A 16,270-nucleotide genomic window follows, 5' to 3' on the forward strand; every position below is an offset into this window, starting at 1 on the left:
GAGGTAAGAAATTAATAGGATGATAAAATCACAGAGGCTACAGGCATTTTCCAAGTACTAAAGTATGATTGATTTAGGGATGATAAGACCAAAAACTGCTAACCAGCATTAAAATAGAATTAAAGCTATTATGGACTCATCAATGTAGGTACATGGATCATTGCTTACCAGACTCAAGCTGGATTCTGAGAGCTGAAGGGTCACCTCAGAATCTCAGCTTACACTGCTGTCAATCTATCCTTGCATTAAGATGGGCTCTGGATGCCAACTGCCTGAACTCAAACCTGGTTCCATCTCTTAGTAGTCCAGTGACCTTGGAATCTTAATGGACTGCTTTCTCTGTCAGACTTCCCAAAGAATGAAGCAGAGTCCATCATAGTAATGACCCTATTAGGGAAGTATGAAGGTAACTCCCACACATACCACAGAACCTGGCAAATTCCACAAAATTATGTTCTGATTGGCCTTATCTTTGATGGCTGCTCAGTCTTGTGTTCTCATGTAGTTCCCCCTGTACAGTCTTCAAGGATCTGTGGTTGCTGATGGGAGCCATTCTGTCAGAATGATGGAGAGTATATGAGAAAAGATGATGAATTCAACCTGTTTTTTTTGGGGGGAGGCGGTATTTTTGTGTTTGGGGTTCTGTTTGCCTTGGTTTTTGTTTGCTTTATTAAAGATTTATTTATTTATTATGTACACAGTGTCCTGCCTGCATGTCAGAAAAGGGCATCAGATCTCATTACAGATGGTTGTGAGCCACCATGTGGTTGCTGTGAATTGAACTCAGGACCCCTGGAAGAGCAGTCAATTCTCTCAACCTCTGAGCCATCTCTCCAGCCTCTTGTTTTGTTTTGTTTTGTTTTGTTTTGTTTTGTTTTGAGATAAGCTTTCATGTACCCTAGGCTGGTAGAGAAGACAGTACTATGAAGCTGAGGGTGACCTTGAATTTCTGATCTCCTTTCTCTATTTCCCAAATGCTGAGATTACAGGCAGACACCACTGTGCATGTATCTAATACATGTACCATTGGAGACTACACCCAGGAAGTACTACAGGCTGGGCAAGCACTCCACCAACTGAACTACTCAGCCTGGAATCAACATGTGGACACTGTAGAGCCCTCCACTCTATATAGAACCTAAATAATTACAGCAGTATTAAAAAAATTACCAAAGATGACGAAGGGGAAAGGAAGGAGGGAGGGAGGGAAGGAGGGAGGGAAGGGAGGAGGGAGGGAGGGAGGAAGGGAGGAAGCCATCTTTTGAGGGTTTTGAGAGATCACTCAATTGGTAAAATATTTGCAAGATAAGTGTGAGGTGTAGTGGAGCATAGTTAATCTGTGTGTGTGTGTGTGTGTGTGTGTGTGTGAGAGAGAGAGAGAGAGAGAGAGAGAGAGAGAGAGAGAGAGAGGGAATTTTCCACTGAGGAAATTTTTACTAACTGAAAATGCCTGATTCCTATATAATGGATATCCAAGCGTTCACTCAGAGCTCAGAAATTCAGACAAGCAGCCTAGGCTACTAAAAAATCTGTATTCCTGTGGTGAAGGAGAAACAGGGATATACCAGGGTTCACATGCCTAATGGGCTCCTGAAGTGCTCAAATCTTAAAGACAGGAACTGAGACAAGAGAGAAATAGGGTTAACACAAGGAGAGCTCAAGGTCCCAATGTTGGGGTTAGCCCCAGGGAAGGAGGGCAGGTCTCAACTGGCAAGTGAGGGGCAATTAGAGCAGCTAAACTAAGCGCAGTGAATAAAGTCAGGGAAGGAACCAGGCTGGGCAGACGCCAATCCCAGCAGCCCCCACCCTCTCCAGCCCTCCTTGGCTGCCTCTGCCAAGAAGACAGCCCCTGTACTTACTGTGCGAATGCCATATAATGATGCAATGAATCCCTCTAATAAAACTACTGGGGCTTCATTAACGTCTGTGCCTTTTAAAAAACACCTCAGTGATCTTGTCAGGTTTGATTTGGTTTTGTGAGCTATGTAAATTCACAGAATTCAGGCATTTAAAGAGCCCCTAAGGACAGTCCAGCTCAAAACCTCACTTCCCTGTAATGAAAGTGAAGGCCAGAGTACCTGTGATGAGCTAAGAGCTACACTCTGGTTACACTTGGCAAAGCCAGTGTGGATTCCCTGAAACCATTCAGTCTGGTGTTATTTCCTCTGCTTCCTCCTTTTAAACCGGGATCTTGAAGCACAGAACCACAGAAAACATGAACCTTCCCTAAACATTAGGAAGAGTGGCAAATGCTGGTTTCATCTTCTGATGAAGACATTAGGCAGCTACCCTGCCCTCCTACACCATGATGCTCTTAGTCCTCCCAGGTGTGCAGGGCAGCTGTGTCTGAAGTAAGGTCATTTGTGATTCTAGGATGAAACAGTCAATCTCAAGAATGCAGATGAGCAAGACAGACCTAATTAACAGCCAATACTACATGACAAACCTAAGTAGGACTGTCCCAGTCACTCCCACAACTACTGCAATGAGAGCAAATGGGATAATAAACGTCTTCCCTTCAACAACTGGACCCTGGAACCTCAAGCTCTAAGTGCAATTTCTCCGCCCCTATTTCTCCATCAGCTAGCCATCTCTAAGGAAGCAGTTCAGTGTGCACCAGTCTCCTGTGTCAACTACTTTACAAAGGATGTCCCATGACCAGAGAAATAGTGTGTAGCAGCTACCCAGGCACCCCTAGCCCTGTCGGAAGGACACAGAACATTCATCACCTGAAAGGATTGAAAGCACTTGAACCAGTACTGCCAGCTCTTGATCCTAGAGCCTTGACTCCAGGGTGAGTCACACTACAGGCTCTCCTGCTTTTCCAGGTTATACACTGGGATACTCCTTAGACTCTACAACCAAAAGAGCCAATTCCTGTAACATCATTTCCGTCCTTCCCAATCTTTCTGGTGATCCCATCTATGCCCCATCATCAATATGGTTTTTCTAAAGAACCCTAGTGTACCTGTGGATGAGGAAACTCAACTGTAGTCACTCCAACAATGAAAGCTACAGATCTCAAAATGAACTCATCCAAAGGTAAGAGGATGTTTTCTGAAATCCTATACTTTCCACCCTTCCTACTACACTCTAGCACATCCAGAGACTACCATGGGCAATTAGGACAGAATTTTATACAAACAGCAGGGAGGTGCAGGATGGAGCTGTCAAAATCTCAGGTGGGAGGGCAAGGACCCTCTCCCTCCAGCCCTTCATTCTGAGTGCATGCCAGCAATGAAGAGACTGCTTGTAAGGGGTTATAGCTGCTCTAATGAAGATGATGGGGGTTAGGCCAAAGAATGGAGCTGCACAGCACACAAGCGCCACAGACCAGTGTGAAATAGACATTCAAGAGCAGGAAAACCTCTGAGCCAGCCTTGTTATCCCACCTCCAGGCCAGGAAGAGAAGAACCTCTTTTTCACTCAGTACTGGACCTTGGGATCCCCCACGTCCTCTGCCACTACCTGATAGAAGAGTTAACTAGGTTATTAACTAGTTAGTTAAATAGAAAAGTTAACTAGGATTGCTGAAGCAATTTAAAATAATCTAAACAGTTTATATTTCTCAGAGGTTCACACTGTTATGACACCTCCCCTTTGCCCCAGGGGCCATTGTCCTTCCTTGGTCTAGATTATTCCTAAGAGCTTTCTAGCCCAAACCACATGAGATGAAAAGACAGATTCAGTGGGTGAAATTCAATGATCTGGAAGTGTGATATCAAAGGCAGTCATCAAACTAAAGAACAAAATAAGAAAAATGCAGAGGGGCTGCCAGAAACTCTACCCTTGGCAGCAGAGTGTGTTAAGGGGCAAAAACTACAGAGCTGCTGAGTAAGACAGAAGGAGCCAGAGCATGAACTCAAGGAGCTAAGCCAGGGAGGAGTGGATCTGCAGCACATGCTACAGGGGATCCCTGGGGAGCTTTGAGCAGAGGAGGAAGGCCATGCCAGAGCATGGCAAGGACACCTTCAGAAGCTATGTGAGAAGCAGGCAGGAAGCAACTGGAAGAAGGAACAGATAGAGCCATGTGGCTAAGACAGGCACTGCACAGCCAGATGAATACGGGAGGAGGAAAGGTTGGAGACTCACATGTAAATAGTTTTGAGTGGTTTAGGGCTTAGCTACCACACTTTCATCCCATCTCAGTTAAAAATTAGAAGAAATGCCTCCCTAGCCCAACTTGAGAAAACAGAGAAATGAAATCTGACCTCTGTGTACAGAGAAATACTAAATGTTCCTGTGCCTGAAGCTCATACAGAGATCAATGTGGCCATCAGGAACCCACAGCCTGAGACATTCTGGTCAGAGAATGGGGCACCAAATTGGATCACCCCACAAAAACATAAGCAAACATCAGGTAGGAAGTGGGCACCGGGCAAGAGGAGCTAACCTTTTCCAAGCAGGGTACAAGGCAGATTCCAGGTTCTCATTGTAACCATATTAGAATTCTTAGCCTGGGCATGAGGGAAAGTTTACTCTTGTGCTTGGAGAATGACAAACCAGAAACCAATATTGAATAGGAAACATTCTTACTTCTGTGTAAGCCTCATGGTATACTTGACTGAAAGATTTTAGGATAAATATAAAGAGAGACAAAGCTAGGTAGTTATGCAATCACATGCACACACACACATATCACTAGCAAGAGGTTGCTGAATAATAATACATGCATGCTATAGATATATATCATCTTATATAGTAACAAAAATAAATTATGGGATATGTGGGCATTAACAATGAATTGGCTCATAAACATAATGGTTATTATTTTAGGAATATAAAGAGTACCATCCTATCAATCACACTAAGGGATGTGCAAGAACAGTGGCACATGGTTTCAGACTGCAAACGGAAGACAAGGTTACAAGAGCTAGAACATGAAGCATCCAAGCCTCACGGTGCCTGGCAGTGAAGGGAATACAGGATGACTGGGGCGGGCCTCAAAGCTCTACTTCCTAATCCCAAGGGCAGGCCCATCTGTGCTTACTGAGGCACTATTTAACATACTTATCACTGTATTTTTCTACTCCATACTTAATAAAAGTCATTAAAAAAAACAGATAAGACTAACCGAAAGGACATCTTAGACACCGCCCTCTATCTTCACCTTTTCCACAAGAAGTTGGGAGAAACTGCACAGTCAAGAAGGCTTTTTAAGTCTTATCTTGATGGGAAAGGAATCAATTTAATTAGACTCAGAATCAAGCAGGCCTAAAGAAAGAAAACATTAACATCGGTGTTACAGGACCTTCATTACCATTCCACATAACGGCTGCTCAGAGTTTCCTTCAATTAAATCCAAGGGGGATTTAGACAGAAATGCTAGGCCAGCACGGGAGTCCATGTTAACTGTCTCTACAGCAAGGGCTCCTGACAGAGGGGGTGAAACCGCCCTGGACACAGCTGGGGCCAGTCAGACAAGAGAGACACACATCCCAGTTTCAGTCAATGCTTGCCCCTGGGGAGGGGAGGCCCTGAGATCTGGGAGGAATGATCCCCAGGGGTTCAATATTACCTCCAGCCCCAGAAGGGAGCCCCTTTGGAAAACCAGCAAAATCTGCAAGTAAAACCTTCAACGGGTGAGCTGGGCAGCACGCTCACATACAGGGCTAACAAGCATATAAAGGTTTTTCTCTTGCTGTAGTGACACAGTCACTGGGTGAGATCCGAAATGAGATCAATAAAAGTTCTTAACAGACTGCCTTCTTTGTGGAGAACACATAATTCTACAGACCTGAGTGCCCTGCTCCCCAATCCCATGGTGACCACTCTGGAAAAATGACAAATATACAAAGATTACTTTCAAACTTCAGAAGGTAAAATACGGGAAGAAATACAAAGAGCAGCAGATATAAGATTTGGGTTTTATTTAAATTCAGAACCAAGAATGCAGGACAAGTGAGCTGATAAGGAGCTGCCAGCAGCTGGCATGTGCCTGATGGCTGAGCTGACTCAGAGTCTGGCAAAGGAGCTGTGTGCTCTGCAATCTCCAGCCATGTCTCCAGCACACCTGCCAACTGTGAAGTCGACATGAGGAGGGCTCCAGGACTGCCTCCCTCAGACCCAGCCCAAACAGCAAGAAAAGGATGAAATAAGTATGAGCTCGTGACTTATCGCCATAGAAACCTCTTGCCAATGGGAACCAAAAAAAGAAAAAGTGAAATTTTAAATGTTCAGAAACTTGGCCAAACACAAATGACCCTTCCATAGGTTAAGTTATATTAAAGCAAACTGAGAACTAAATTATCTCCTTTTCTTTCTTTCATCTAACCAGTCATTCAACTTTTTTGTTTCTCTTTCAGAACCTGAGGAAAAGACAAGTGCAAGACCAGAGCTCAGCCCTGTGCAGAAGCCGTGTCTCTGCCACCCTCTGCTTCTTCATTTTCCTTCTACTCCCTGCAAGCTGCAAACTGCAGTCCACCTGCATTTATATGTGTGGACCTTCACACTGGGAAGCTAGCAGAAGCCGGCCCAAAGCCCAGAACTGGTGTTTGACGTTCAGTGTTTGCTTGTGGTGTTCTTCACAGTGGGGATCCTACTTTTTAAACTGCTTGAATTCATTCAGCAACTAGCTGTTCATACTGTGGTAGTTTTAGGAAGATTTGGGTGACTCAGCATCTCAACTTGACAGCCACTGCTCTCTGAGAAAGTTCATGCATGAAAACTGGATCTTGAGTTTTGAATCTAACAAAGAGCATTAAAGGGTGGAACCTTGAACAGAGAGGAACCTTTTCAGTTTTGTTGCCCATCCCAAATCAAACACACAGCAGCAGGCCCTCAAATACCAGTGGGACAAATGGTGGCAGTTGTTAGGCCCTTTCAAGTCCAGTTGTTTATCTCCACAGCCTATCTTTAACACCATCCTGCCCTCACCCACCGACCTACCATTAAATCCGGTGTTAGATAACACACCTGAGTCTCCCAGCTGTTGTTGTTCATCTAGTCTCCTGTGAACAAGGCCTCAGCCCACGGCTCTCAGCTAACTGTCCCAGGAACCTCTTTTAATTTCATCCCTCCTGTTTACACTTAGAACATCCTCTCCCCACCTCCCAGAGGCAGCTGCCTTCAGTTTGTTTCTGGACTCTTTCTTCCAGCTTCCTTTGTTGTAGCAGAGGACAGCTGGTAGCCACAATTAACCCTGAACTGGGATACCTTTCAGTGTTTTTTTGTTTTGTTTTGTTTTAAGATTTTATCTATGTGAGTACAATGTCACTGTCTTCAGACACACCAGAAGAGGGCACTGGATCCCATAACAGATGGTTCTGAGCCACCATGTGGTTGCTGGGAATTGAACTCAGGACCTCTGGAAGAGCAGTCCGTTCTCTTAACCGCTGAGCCATCTCTCAAGCCCCCAGAATGGTTTTGTTTTTTTTTAATCCCAGGTGTCATTGAAATCAACAAAAATCACCAACATCTGGGATCCCATCCCTGAACAACTGCATGTGAATACAGGTCTATTCTCCAGATATGGGAATATTTAATACTCCTAGGTGATGCAAATGAAATCTTCAACAGCACATTATCAATCAGGCTTCAGGAAAGAAGACAACCAGTCCCTTCTTCCCCAGGGATGGGATAGATAAAGGCCAGGCACATCATCCCTCGTCTCCCTGCCTCTGGACACAGCCTGAGGAGCATCATTCACCACCTTACTTCACCACCACCTGCACATGTCCTGGCGTGAAAATCCTGGAGAAACTTCCATGAATAACAATTCGACTGTATGCTGCAAGTCGGAAACATGGAGCTGCAGAGAGGCTTTGTGCCCAGGAGATGGACAAGAAGAAGAAAACAACACAATCATGGTCAATGGAACAAAAGATCCACTACTGGGCCCCTTTGGCAAAGTCCTGCCTAAACCTGCCTTCCAAACCTCCCTTTAGAGAGCCTTACTGCTTCTAAAATATCAAAAGCCACACAAACCATCTCTGTGCTCTGCTCTGTCTCAGCAGAATGTGACAGTGTGGGAGAGCATGGGTTTCTGAGGAGCTGTATTGACAGCCATGTCCACTCTAGGAGAGAAGAGGCATGTCAGATGCTGTCTGGCTAGAAGAACGAAGCAGAGCACCAGAACGGCACTGGCAGACCAGGATAGAGTAGATCCAACAGGCAAAAAAACAAAAACAAAACAAAAACAAACAAACAAACCCTCGAATTAATTAAACTAAATATTAAAAGAGTCAAATCCAGAGCTAAGACCTGAAACTACCACAAATCTGAACAGCTAGTAGTTAAGTGGATTCAAGCAGTTGCAGACTCAGATATTTACCACAAAGAAAAGGAGGAGGAGTAAACATTAAAAGTGACTTCTCTCTGTAAGTCTTCATTGTATGAAGGAAGCACAGGTTCAAACCCAGGCCAGCAGTCTGGAGGCAAGTGGGAAGAAGCAGTGGCTAGAAAGACAGCATGGGGCGGGGTCTGACCTACTTGATCCCCTCAGGCCCTAAACAGGAAGAGTCACCTGACAAGGAACACTCTGCTAAACACTGTGCAAGAGCAAAGCCAGTGTCTGCTCTGCACTCAGCACAGCACCGAAGAGCCAAGAAGAGTGATGGAGACCCAGGAGAGCCTGAGGAGGCCACCCTGGCTTGAAGGGATCCCCTAACTGGATATACAAAATTGATGGAAAGTCAGTCAAAAGGAAACCTTGGAAGGACTGCTTGTGTTTAAACTGCCTCCTGCATTAAACTAAATTTGAACATGCATGCAAAAAAACCCTACAAAGAATATTAAAATCAAACTTGAGTTACTGGCCAACATCAAAAAACGTAAAGACCAAGTTTGTATGTACAGTTTTTTAATCTTGAAGACTGATTTAACATGCCACTTAAACTCACAGTACTATAAATGTGAACTTTTTTCTATTTACAGAAAAATGTTAATATAATGGTGCACTCCTTGTAGTCTCTGGACATAGTATTTCCAGAGTCAAGGCAGAACAGCATCCCTAGTAGCAGAGAAATTAAAGTCGCCATAAGAAACTACCCCGCCATGCATGGTGCTACAATGCTTGTCATTGAAGCTCAGCACTCTGCACTGAAAAGACAGAGGCAGGAGGCTTGCCAGGAATAGAGGCCAATAAAAAAAAAAAAAAAAACAGGATAAATAAGTAAAAAGAAGGTCTGTATCCTAGATCACTTCCTGATTTACTTTCAAGTTGTTGTTGTTCCTGTTGTTGTTATATTATTTTGCTTCTCTTACTTGCTTTTTAAAGGCATCTTTACAGGACTCTTGGAAACAGAAGGATGGACAGCAATGGAACAAACATCTCCAAACTTTCCAAGGTTTCTTTGTATCTTGACTTGGCATACTGCCAAACCCTGCAACTGCTCTCCTGTATTCCAGATGCTAAAGGACTTTAAACAGGCAAGAAGCAACAGGATTTAGGGGCAGAGTTATGAAAACCTTGACATCATGTCATAAAAACTTAAGATAGGAGATATTCAAGGATCAAAAATCTCTGTCTATCCAACATCCTGGATTGTTGCTGTGAAGTATTCCTTGTAGCAATCTCACTACAGAAGAGCAAGTAGGTCAAGTGTAACTGTAGATGCACCTACTACATACACCCATTTCTGAATCATGGGTCCCAGAACTATGTATCACTGATCCAGACTAAAATAAATAAATGTCCTCATTGGCTGTACCAGTGTGAAAGTCTCAATTCACATCCTTCATTCACCCTCCACTCCTCTTCATTTTCCATCATCCTCTCTTGAATCTTTGCTGGCAATATGCTTGCCAATAAAGAATATTTGCTATACGAGATAGGTCTCCTCCAAACCCTTCCCTTCAAGGCTATATGCATGGCTATCCAGTATCATGGGAAGTGACACAGGAGTATGGGATAGATGTATCTCAGTGCTCCTCATGTGGTTAGCCCACAGGAGGCCTTAGGAGTAGAGAGACAGCACAGGAGGAGGAGAAAAAGGAGAAAAAGGTAGAGAAGAGAAATATAAAATAACCTAAAACCAAGTTATAAGAACAGTTGGTGAAGACTTCACAATAGTTGAGCCAGACTGTGGAGGATGCAGAATTTACCAGAACACAGATTCCAAGTTCTATAGAAGGCTAAGTACAAACTGTGCTCAGGGGACAAGGAGAGCCACAACAGCTAGAAGGAAACAACCCACTGAGTAAAAAGGAAGTCTGCAGAGAATCCCTTCTGAGGATCCCTGATGGCTGGGACAGACTCTGTAGGAAAAAGCTGCATGTCTTTCTTAGTGGACCAGAGCAGCCAGCACTCAGCACCCTAAACTACAACAAGACACCTACAGAAAGAAAAACTAACCTGCTTAATGTAGAGCAACAAATAAGGCTACAGAGGCAAGATCTTGAATTCAAACCTTACCCAGTAGTTACCTGGGATCACCACAGGTTCATTAAATGGGGAGAGGAGGGTATTCCATAAAAGTCACTCTGTTCTCTCTGTGTGACTACACTTGTGGCTAGGGGGCCACCTGCTACCCACAAGGAGCTGCGGGTACAGGATGAACGCAATGGAAGAAAGCAAGTCTGCTGGCTAGTTCCTTCTGAATTTGAGTCCCATCATAGGACCAAAGTGGACAGGACTCCACCCTGCTGACATTATGCGACCCCCGTGCTGTGACTCTCCAAAAGGAACCACCTTCCCCTCCTCTTCCCACCATCCTCCCTCAATATTCTTCCTTCACCTATGATCTTAGGGGACACAGAAGACCCTCTCCCTCCCACCTAGAGCTGCCCGTGCACTTGCTCCTTCATGCCTGGTTATACCTTGTCTCCTCTCGCTCTGGCAGAGATGGAAATCCCTGCTGCCAACAAAAGCCACACACTCTACATACGCTCAGCCCCATCTATCTTTCCTTCCACTCCCATTTCTCTTCCTGGCAACTCTCTGCAATCCCATTCCCATATGCCCCAGGAAACCCAAAGCCTTTAAGAACACCCTCTGCTTTCTTTCATCCAGAAGTCCTGCCTCATCCATATTCTGACTATACCTTTCACAATCTCCTTCTCCCTTCAATCACACAGCCTGGCATCTTTCACTTGTGGTGTATGGATGTGGTTCTTGATGGGTTGTCAAACCATCAGCTGTGGAAGACTAGGCCTGGTCTGTCTGCACATGATCTCTGGGCACCTCACCACCAGGCGTCTTCTCCCCACTCTGAAATCTCATGATTAGTCTTCTCTTTGCTCCAACTGCCTCAGTGGCCCCTCCAGGGAAGTAGTCTCATTTACAATCTCTTCCAGTTCCACCATCCGCTGCTTTCTGCCTGGGACCCTCACGCCCCCACCTTCTCAACACCAACAAGGCAGGCATGTGAAATACCAAGTGTGTCAAAGTCAATGTCCATCAGCTATCTCTACACTAGTGGCCCAACACAAGATCCCCAGTCCAGCTGGGCTGCCAACCAGCCCGCCCCCTTATGCCTCAAATAATCTCTATCTCCAACCGAATCTTTCCCTTCCCTGAGGCCCTACTGAAGTCTTTATTTCTCCCAGGAAAGAAATACTTCCCAGGGACTCTGTACCTCCCCAGGACTCTCCCCCTTTCAAGTCTCCTAAATCATAAGAAAGTAGTGCAGGATTTCTGTATAATTACAGGAATTCTTTAATTGTACCTAAATGGTGTCCACTCTTACTATCCTGTCCTTTCTCTCCAACAGTGTTTAAGTTCCAGAACACTCAAAGAGCTCCTTTTAGACACCTCTGGTGTGGCCTACCTGACGCTGGGCCACACCAGAGGTGTCTAAACAGTTATCAACTGACAAAAAATAAACAATATTTTATATAATCAAAACCCAAACTCACATACAGTTTTCATTTTCAAACAGTCTAAGAGAAAACTAGACTTCATTCCTGAGTGACAATCCCTGACTTAATTCTTTTCCTACAATAACTGTGAAGACAATACACGTGAACACAAATGGTCAAACCTGTAAAGCTTTCATCCAATAAAGTTCTCAGAACTTTTAAAATAGCATCTTGAATAATATTTCATATACAATATAGGAATGTAGTAAATAATTTTTCCTGTGTAACTATTAAATGCAGGCAATTTTTGTTCAATTTATCTGTAAAATTCATAAATACAATTTATTTCCTTAACAAAATCTACAAGAGAACCTGGGACCATGTGTGCTCAAGCCAAAGACATTTGCTCAGCTTCTTTTGATAAACACAGCTTCAAAAGTAAGAACTGTTCACACTCACGGTAGAAAAGTGTCACAGTGTCCAGCTATAGCAATGTCAAGTTCCTCGCCAGACAGAAAACTGGCCTGTCCTTGTCATCCTCACAATCCAAACCAATTAAATTTCCTTCTCTGCAGCAACATGACAGCTCACTGAAAACCCTTGGCCACACACACTTAAGGCCTAAACACTAAACCAAGCAGCCAGCTATCTTCTAATGTCTGTCTCGTGAGCATCCCGGCAAGGGACATTTGACCCTAACATTCCAATGCCACCAACTGCACAGCACTCTAACTGAGTACTGCCCTCTGGGAGCCTTGGCATGCTGGAGCACCCCAACTTCATCTTCCTCTTTGCCTCTCCGTGTCAACTATTTTCTTCAGTTGTCTTCATTTCCCCAGAATTGGCTCAGGATTTTCAGACCGTAGATCACACCAAGTGCCAAGGCTTGCTCTCTTCCTCTGGGTGAATCCTTTGCTGCTCAATGTGCATCTCAGTAAGAAATCATTTACCATACTGCTCTAAGATTTATTCAGAAACTGTTCTCCAAATAACCTGTGTATCACTCAAGAAGAACAGTTGTTTGTTTTTGCAGTGATGGGAATCAAACTCAAAACATTGTAGAGACTAGGCCCATTGTGTTCATCCAATGAGCTATTCCCCACCCTAGATCTTGATTTTATTTCTGTGCTATAGTGAGATATATGGTAATTAATCCCCAAAAAGATATTGTCCAAGTCCTAAGTAACTGTCCCTACCTTTGTAACTTTATTTGGAAAATCGGTCTTCACAGGAATAATAAAGTAAAAGACCCTGACGAGAGAGGATCCTGGACTTAAAGTAGACCCAATCCAAGACTGTTCCTTTTTGAAAGCAGGTGAGAGATGAGGAAGGAGGGGGAAAGGAGGGAGAGAACAAGGTGGGGGAGCCACCTAAGACACTAAGACACAAGGAAAGAGGGCCAGGTAACTCAGATGTGGAGGCTAAAGTATATCAGTCATAAACTGAAGGGCATCTGATGCCAAAAGAATCAAGGGTGGAGGCTATCCTAGTTTGTGAAGCTAACATCTTAGACTCTGGTCTCCTGAACTGAGGAAGAATAAATTTAATATTTCAAAGAGCCAAGTGTGTAGCAATCTACAGCAGCCTTAGGAAACTAAAAGCCAATCCAAACTTCCCACACAGAATCTTCTACCAAGAATCCTCTCAAGGCAAAGGACATTGAATTAACAATGAAGAAGGCAGGTGTGAGTATCTGATGAGAAGCATCTCAGCTGCAGGGCAAGAATCTGAACTCAGGACCAGACACACCATCACTATGGGAACCTGGATCTGCCCTTACCCACAGTTCATTTGAAAGCTTGTGAAGCAATATGAAGTGAGTTGCCTGTGAAGCCTTCCAACAGGCTTGGAATACTCTGACCATGCTTCAGCAGCAGCTTACCTGAGCCTTTCTGGACTTCTTAGTCACTTCATTTTATTATTTTTATTTTTCATCTAAACAGCCTTCAGACATAAAAAAGGATCAAAATGACATCTCAAAGGCCTAAAACGGCTACATTCATGCAAAATCTAGTGCAATAATTGATAATAGGCCAAAAGGTGATTTTATACAGTATCATGAATTTTGCCAATAATTTACATGAAATTGATCAATTTCAGGAAAAGTAAACATAAACAGGAATCAAGTTGAGTGCCACTCACTGACCCAGCATTTACTGGAGTGTTTATCATGTTACTACTTAAGTCAAGTCACTTGTGTGACTAATGTTTCCAGTCACAAGGGACTTCTCCAACATTGGGCCTTTCTCTACCATACTCAGACTGTAATTAAGGGACCACATTTTTCACTTCAAAGCATCTGACCAAAAACTAAATAAACAGAACTCCTGACACCACACTGCCAAATGGCAAAGACAACACCAAAGCGTTGTGTTAGTAAGAGCCCAAGAAAACAAAAGCTACCCATCTTCAACCTAAGTGAGCAGAAAACAGTTTCGTGTGTTAAAAGTCTCCTTATCAAAAGAGAAAGAAAGAAGCAAAGAGGAAAGGGAGGGAGGGGGATGGAAATGAGTCAATAAAGGTGTTGACAATGGTATGTGTATCCATCCCACCAAATATCCTTCTGTCTAGTGGGGCAAAATTGAAAATCCGACTTTATATGGTTTCATAGATCACACATGCCTTTGCCTTTATGTGTGTATAGTGGCAGCCCTGATTCTTTTTTAAGAACCCTACCAAAACAACATAGGGAAACATGAAGCCCAGGGATTCAGATTTCAGCCTGACAAAATATCCACTAGAAACACTCTGACTCAAACTTTTCCAGACCAATTCATCTTTCATAGAAAACGAATCTAAAGTCACTGGGCCAACAGCTCAGTCCAACTGGCACAAAGAACCACGTTGCCAAGACTGAACCCTAGATCCTATAGCACAGTTCAGTTACCAAACTTTTCCTTCCAGGTGGAAACCCACATGGAAAGCCTGAAGTCCCTCCAGCCTCTGGAGGGCTCACTCAACAACACACTGTTTTCAACCCCGAAGTTCCTGGCTTTCCACTGAGAGCTTTCAGTCTTCAGTATGGGGCTGAAATGGATTTGAACAACTTTATCTTACATTTCTCCAAATTTAGTTAACTAAGTTGTTCTGAAAGAGCACTAAAGCTAAGGCAGAGAATGGCAAGAGCTTCGTAGAGGTTGGCGGGGGGGGGTGGGGGGGACCACACAGAGCCATCCTAAGCTGCGAGCGTTCTGCAAATTGGGTCGATCTCAGGTGCAACTTCATTTTCACAGTTAGGATGAACACTTCTGAGCACGCAGGGTGTTTCCTAGAAGCCCCGAGCCAGGATGAATGAGCTTTGACTGCACCGACTGAGCGGTGTATTTATTAGCATCTTCACGTGGTACTCGGCGGCCGGGGCAGAGCAAAAGCAGGGACGGTATGCGACTCGCCCGGGAACCCCGAAAACTTTTCTTTGCAAACTAGTAGAGGAGGAGCAGAGCGGTTCCGAGGGCGATCGGCCACCCAGGTCCCCACTGTAAGCCGCACGGCTTCTCCAGCACCACCCCCAGCCCGCCGCCGCACGCACACAAAGGAGCGTGTATACCCGGGAGACCCCCGCGCCCATTCGGCGCACCCGGGAGCGAGGGAACCCCCGGAAAGGGCAGCGGGGCGTCTTGGGTTACTCACAGGGTGACCGTGCGGTTGGGCAGGGTGTCCGGGGGCAGAACCTGCGCGAGCTCCAGGCTGCTGCACACCACCTTCCCCTCGGCGCCGGCCGCCCTGCCGGTACCCCGGGCCCGACCGTCGTGCTTGCAGCCCGCGGGGAGCGCCACGGCCCCGCGCTCTCCTCCCCACAGCAGGGCGAGCAGCGCCAGCGGCAGCAGCAGCGGCGGCGGCTCCATGCCGCTGACCGGGCCTGCGGGGCCGAGAGGCGGCACCGGCCTAGCGGGCGGCGGCGGGGCGGGGCGGGCCTGGCGGTGGCCCGAGCCTCCCGGCGACCCGAGGATCGGTCCTGCTTCGCAACGACATGCTCCTTTGTCCGCGGCCGCGTTCGCCCTCCGCGGAGCCGCGGGGTCAGGGCCGCTGGGTCGCAGCTCGCCGCTCGGACCGCGGGAGCGCCGCCTCCTCCCGCCGGCTCCTCCCCACGCGACCGCTCCTCCCACACCAGCCCCGCGCGCTCCCGGGGCCGCCGGCCGACCCGACCGCGACCGGGGCACGCCCCCAGGTCCTGGCCGGAACTCGGCTGCTCCTGGACCAGGCGGAAGAAAGTTCTAGACTAGTCCCAACTCCAGCAGCCCTGCGCCTCTGCTCCAGGTTTCCTGGCGCCGCCGCCTGGCAGACAAAGCCGCCCTACACACCCCTAAGAGCCCTGGTCAGAGAGGGTGAAGTTCCTTTCTCCAACCTGAGGAGGGAAAAGAGCCTGAAACCAATCTTTCCAAAGAAAGACAAAGTTGAAAAGTTTTATCTGCCCCATTATCCGCACAGAGCAGGAAACAGGTTTCTTCCCAGTAAACTGAACTCGGAAGCTGTCCCTGGCCTGCAGCAGCAACAGCTGTGGGCGGGCTGAGCAGGCTTGGGGACCATTAGA

At 45.9% G+C, this 16,270-nt stretch overlaps 1 protein-coding gene across 1 annotated transcript in view; it reads right to left on the reverse strand.

Annotated features, from left to right (window-relative positions):
• Positions 1–15,799, reverse strand: part of Adgra3 (adhesion G protein-coupled receptor A3) — a 93,528-nt gene extending 77,729 nt beyond the window's left edge. Inside the window, exon 1 of the mRNA XM_028765238.1 lies at positions 15,370–15,799. Coding sequence (XP_028621071.1) covers positions 15,370–15,584 — 215 coding nt within the window. The 5' untranslated portion in view covers positions 15,585–15,799. The remainder of the gene's footprint in view (positions 1–15,369) is intronic.
• Positions 15,800–16,270: the final 471 nt, after the last annotated feature.

This window comes from Grammomys surdaster, unplaced genomic scaffold, assembly GCF_004785775.1.
Source record: "Grammomys surdaster isolate TR1022 unplaced genomic scaffold, NIH_TR_1.0 150, whole genome shotgun sequence".
NCBI lineage: Eukaryota > Metazoa > Chordata > Mammalia > Rodentia > Muridae > Grammomys > Grammomys surdaster.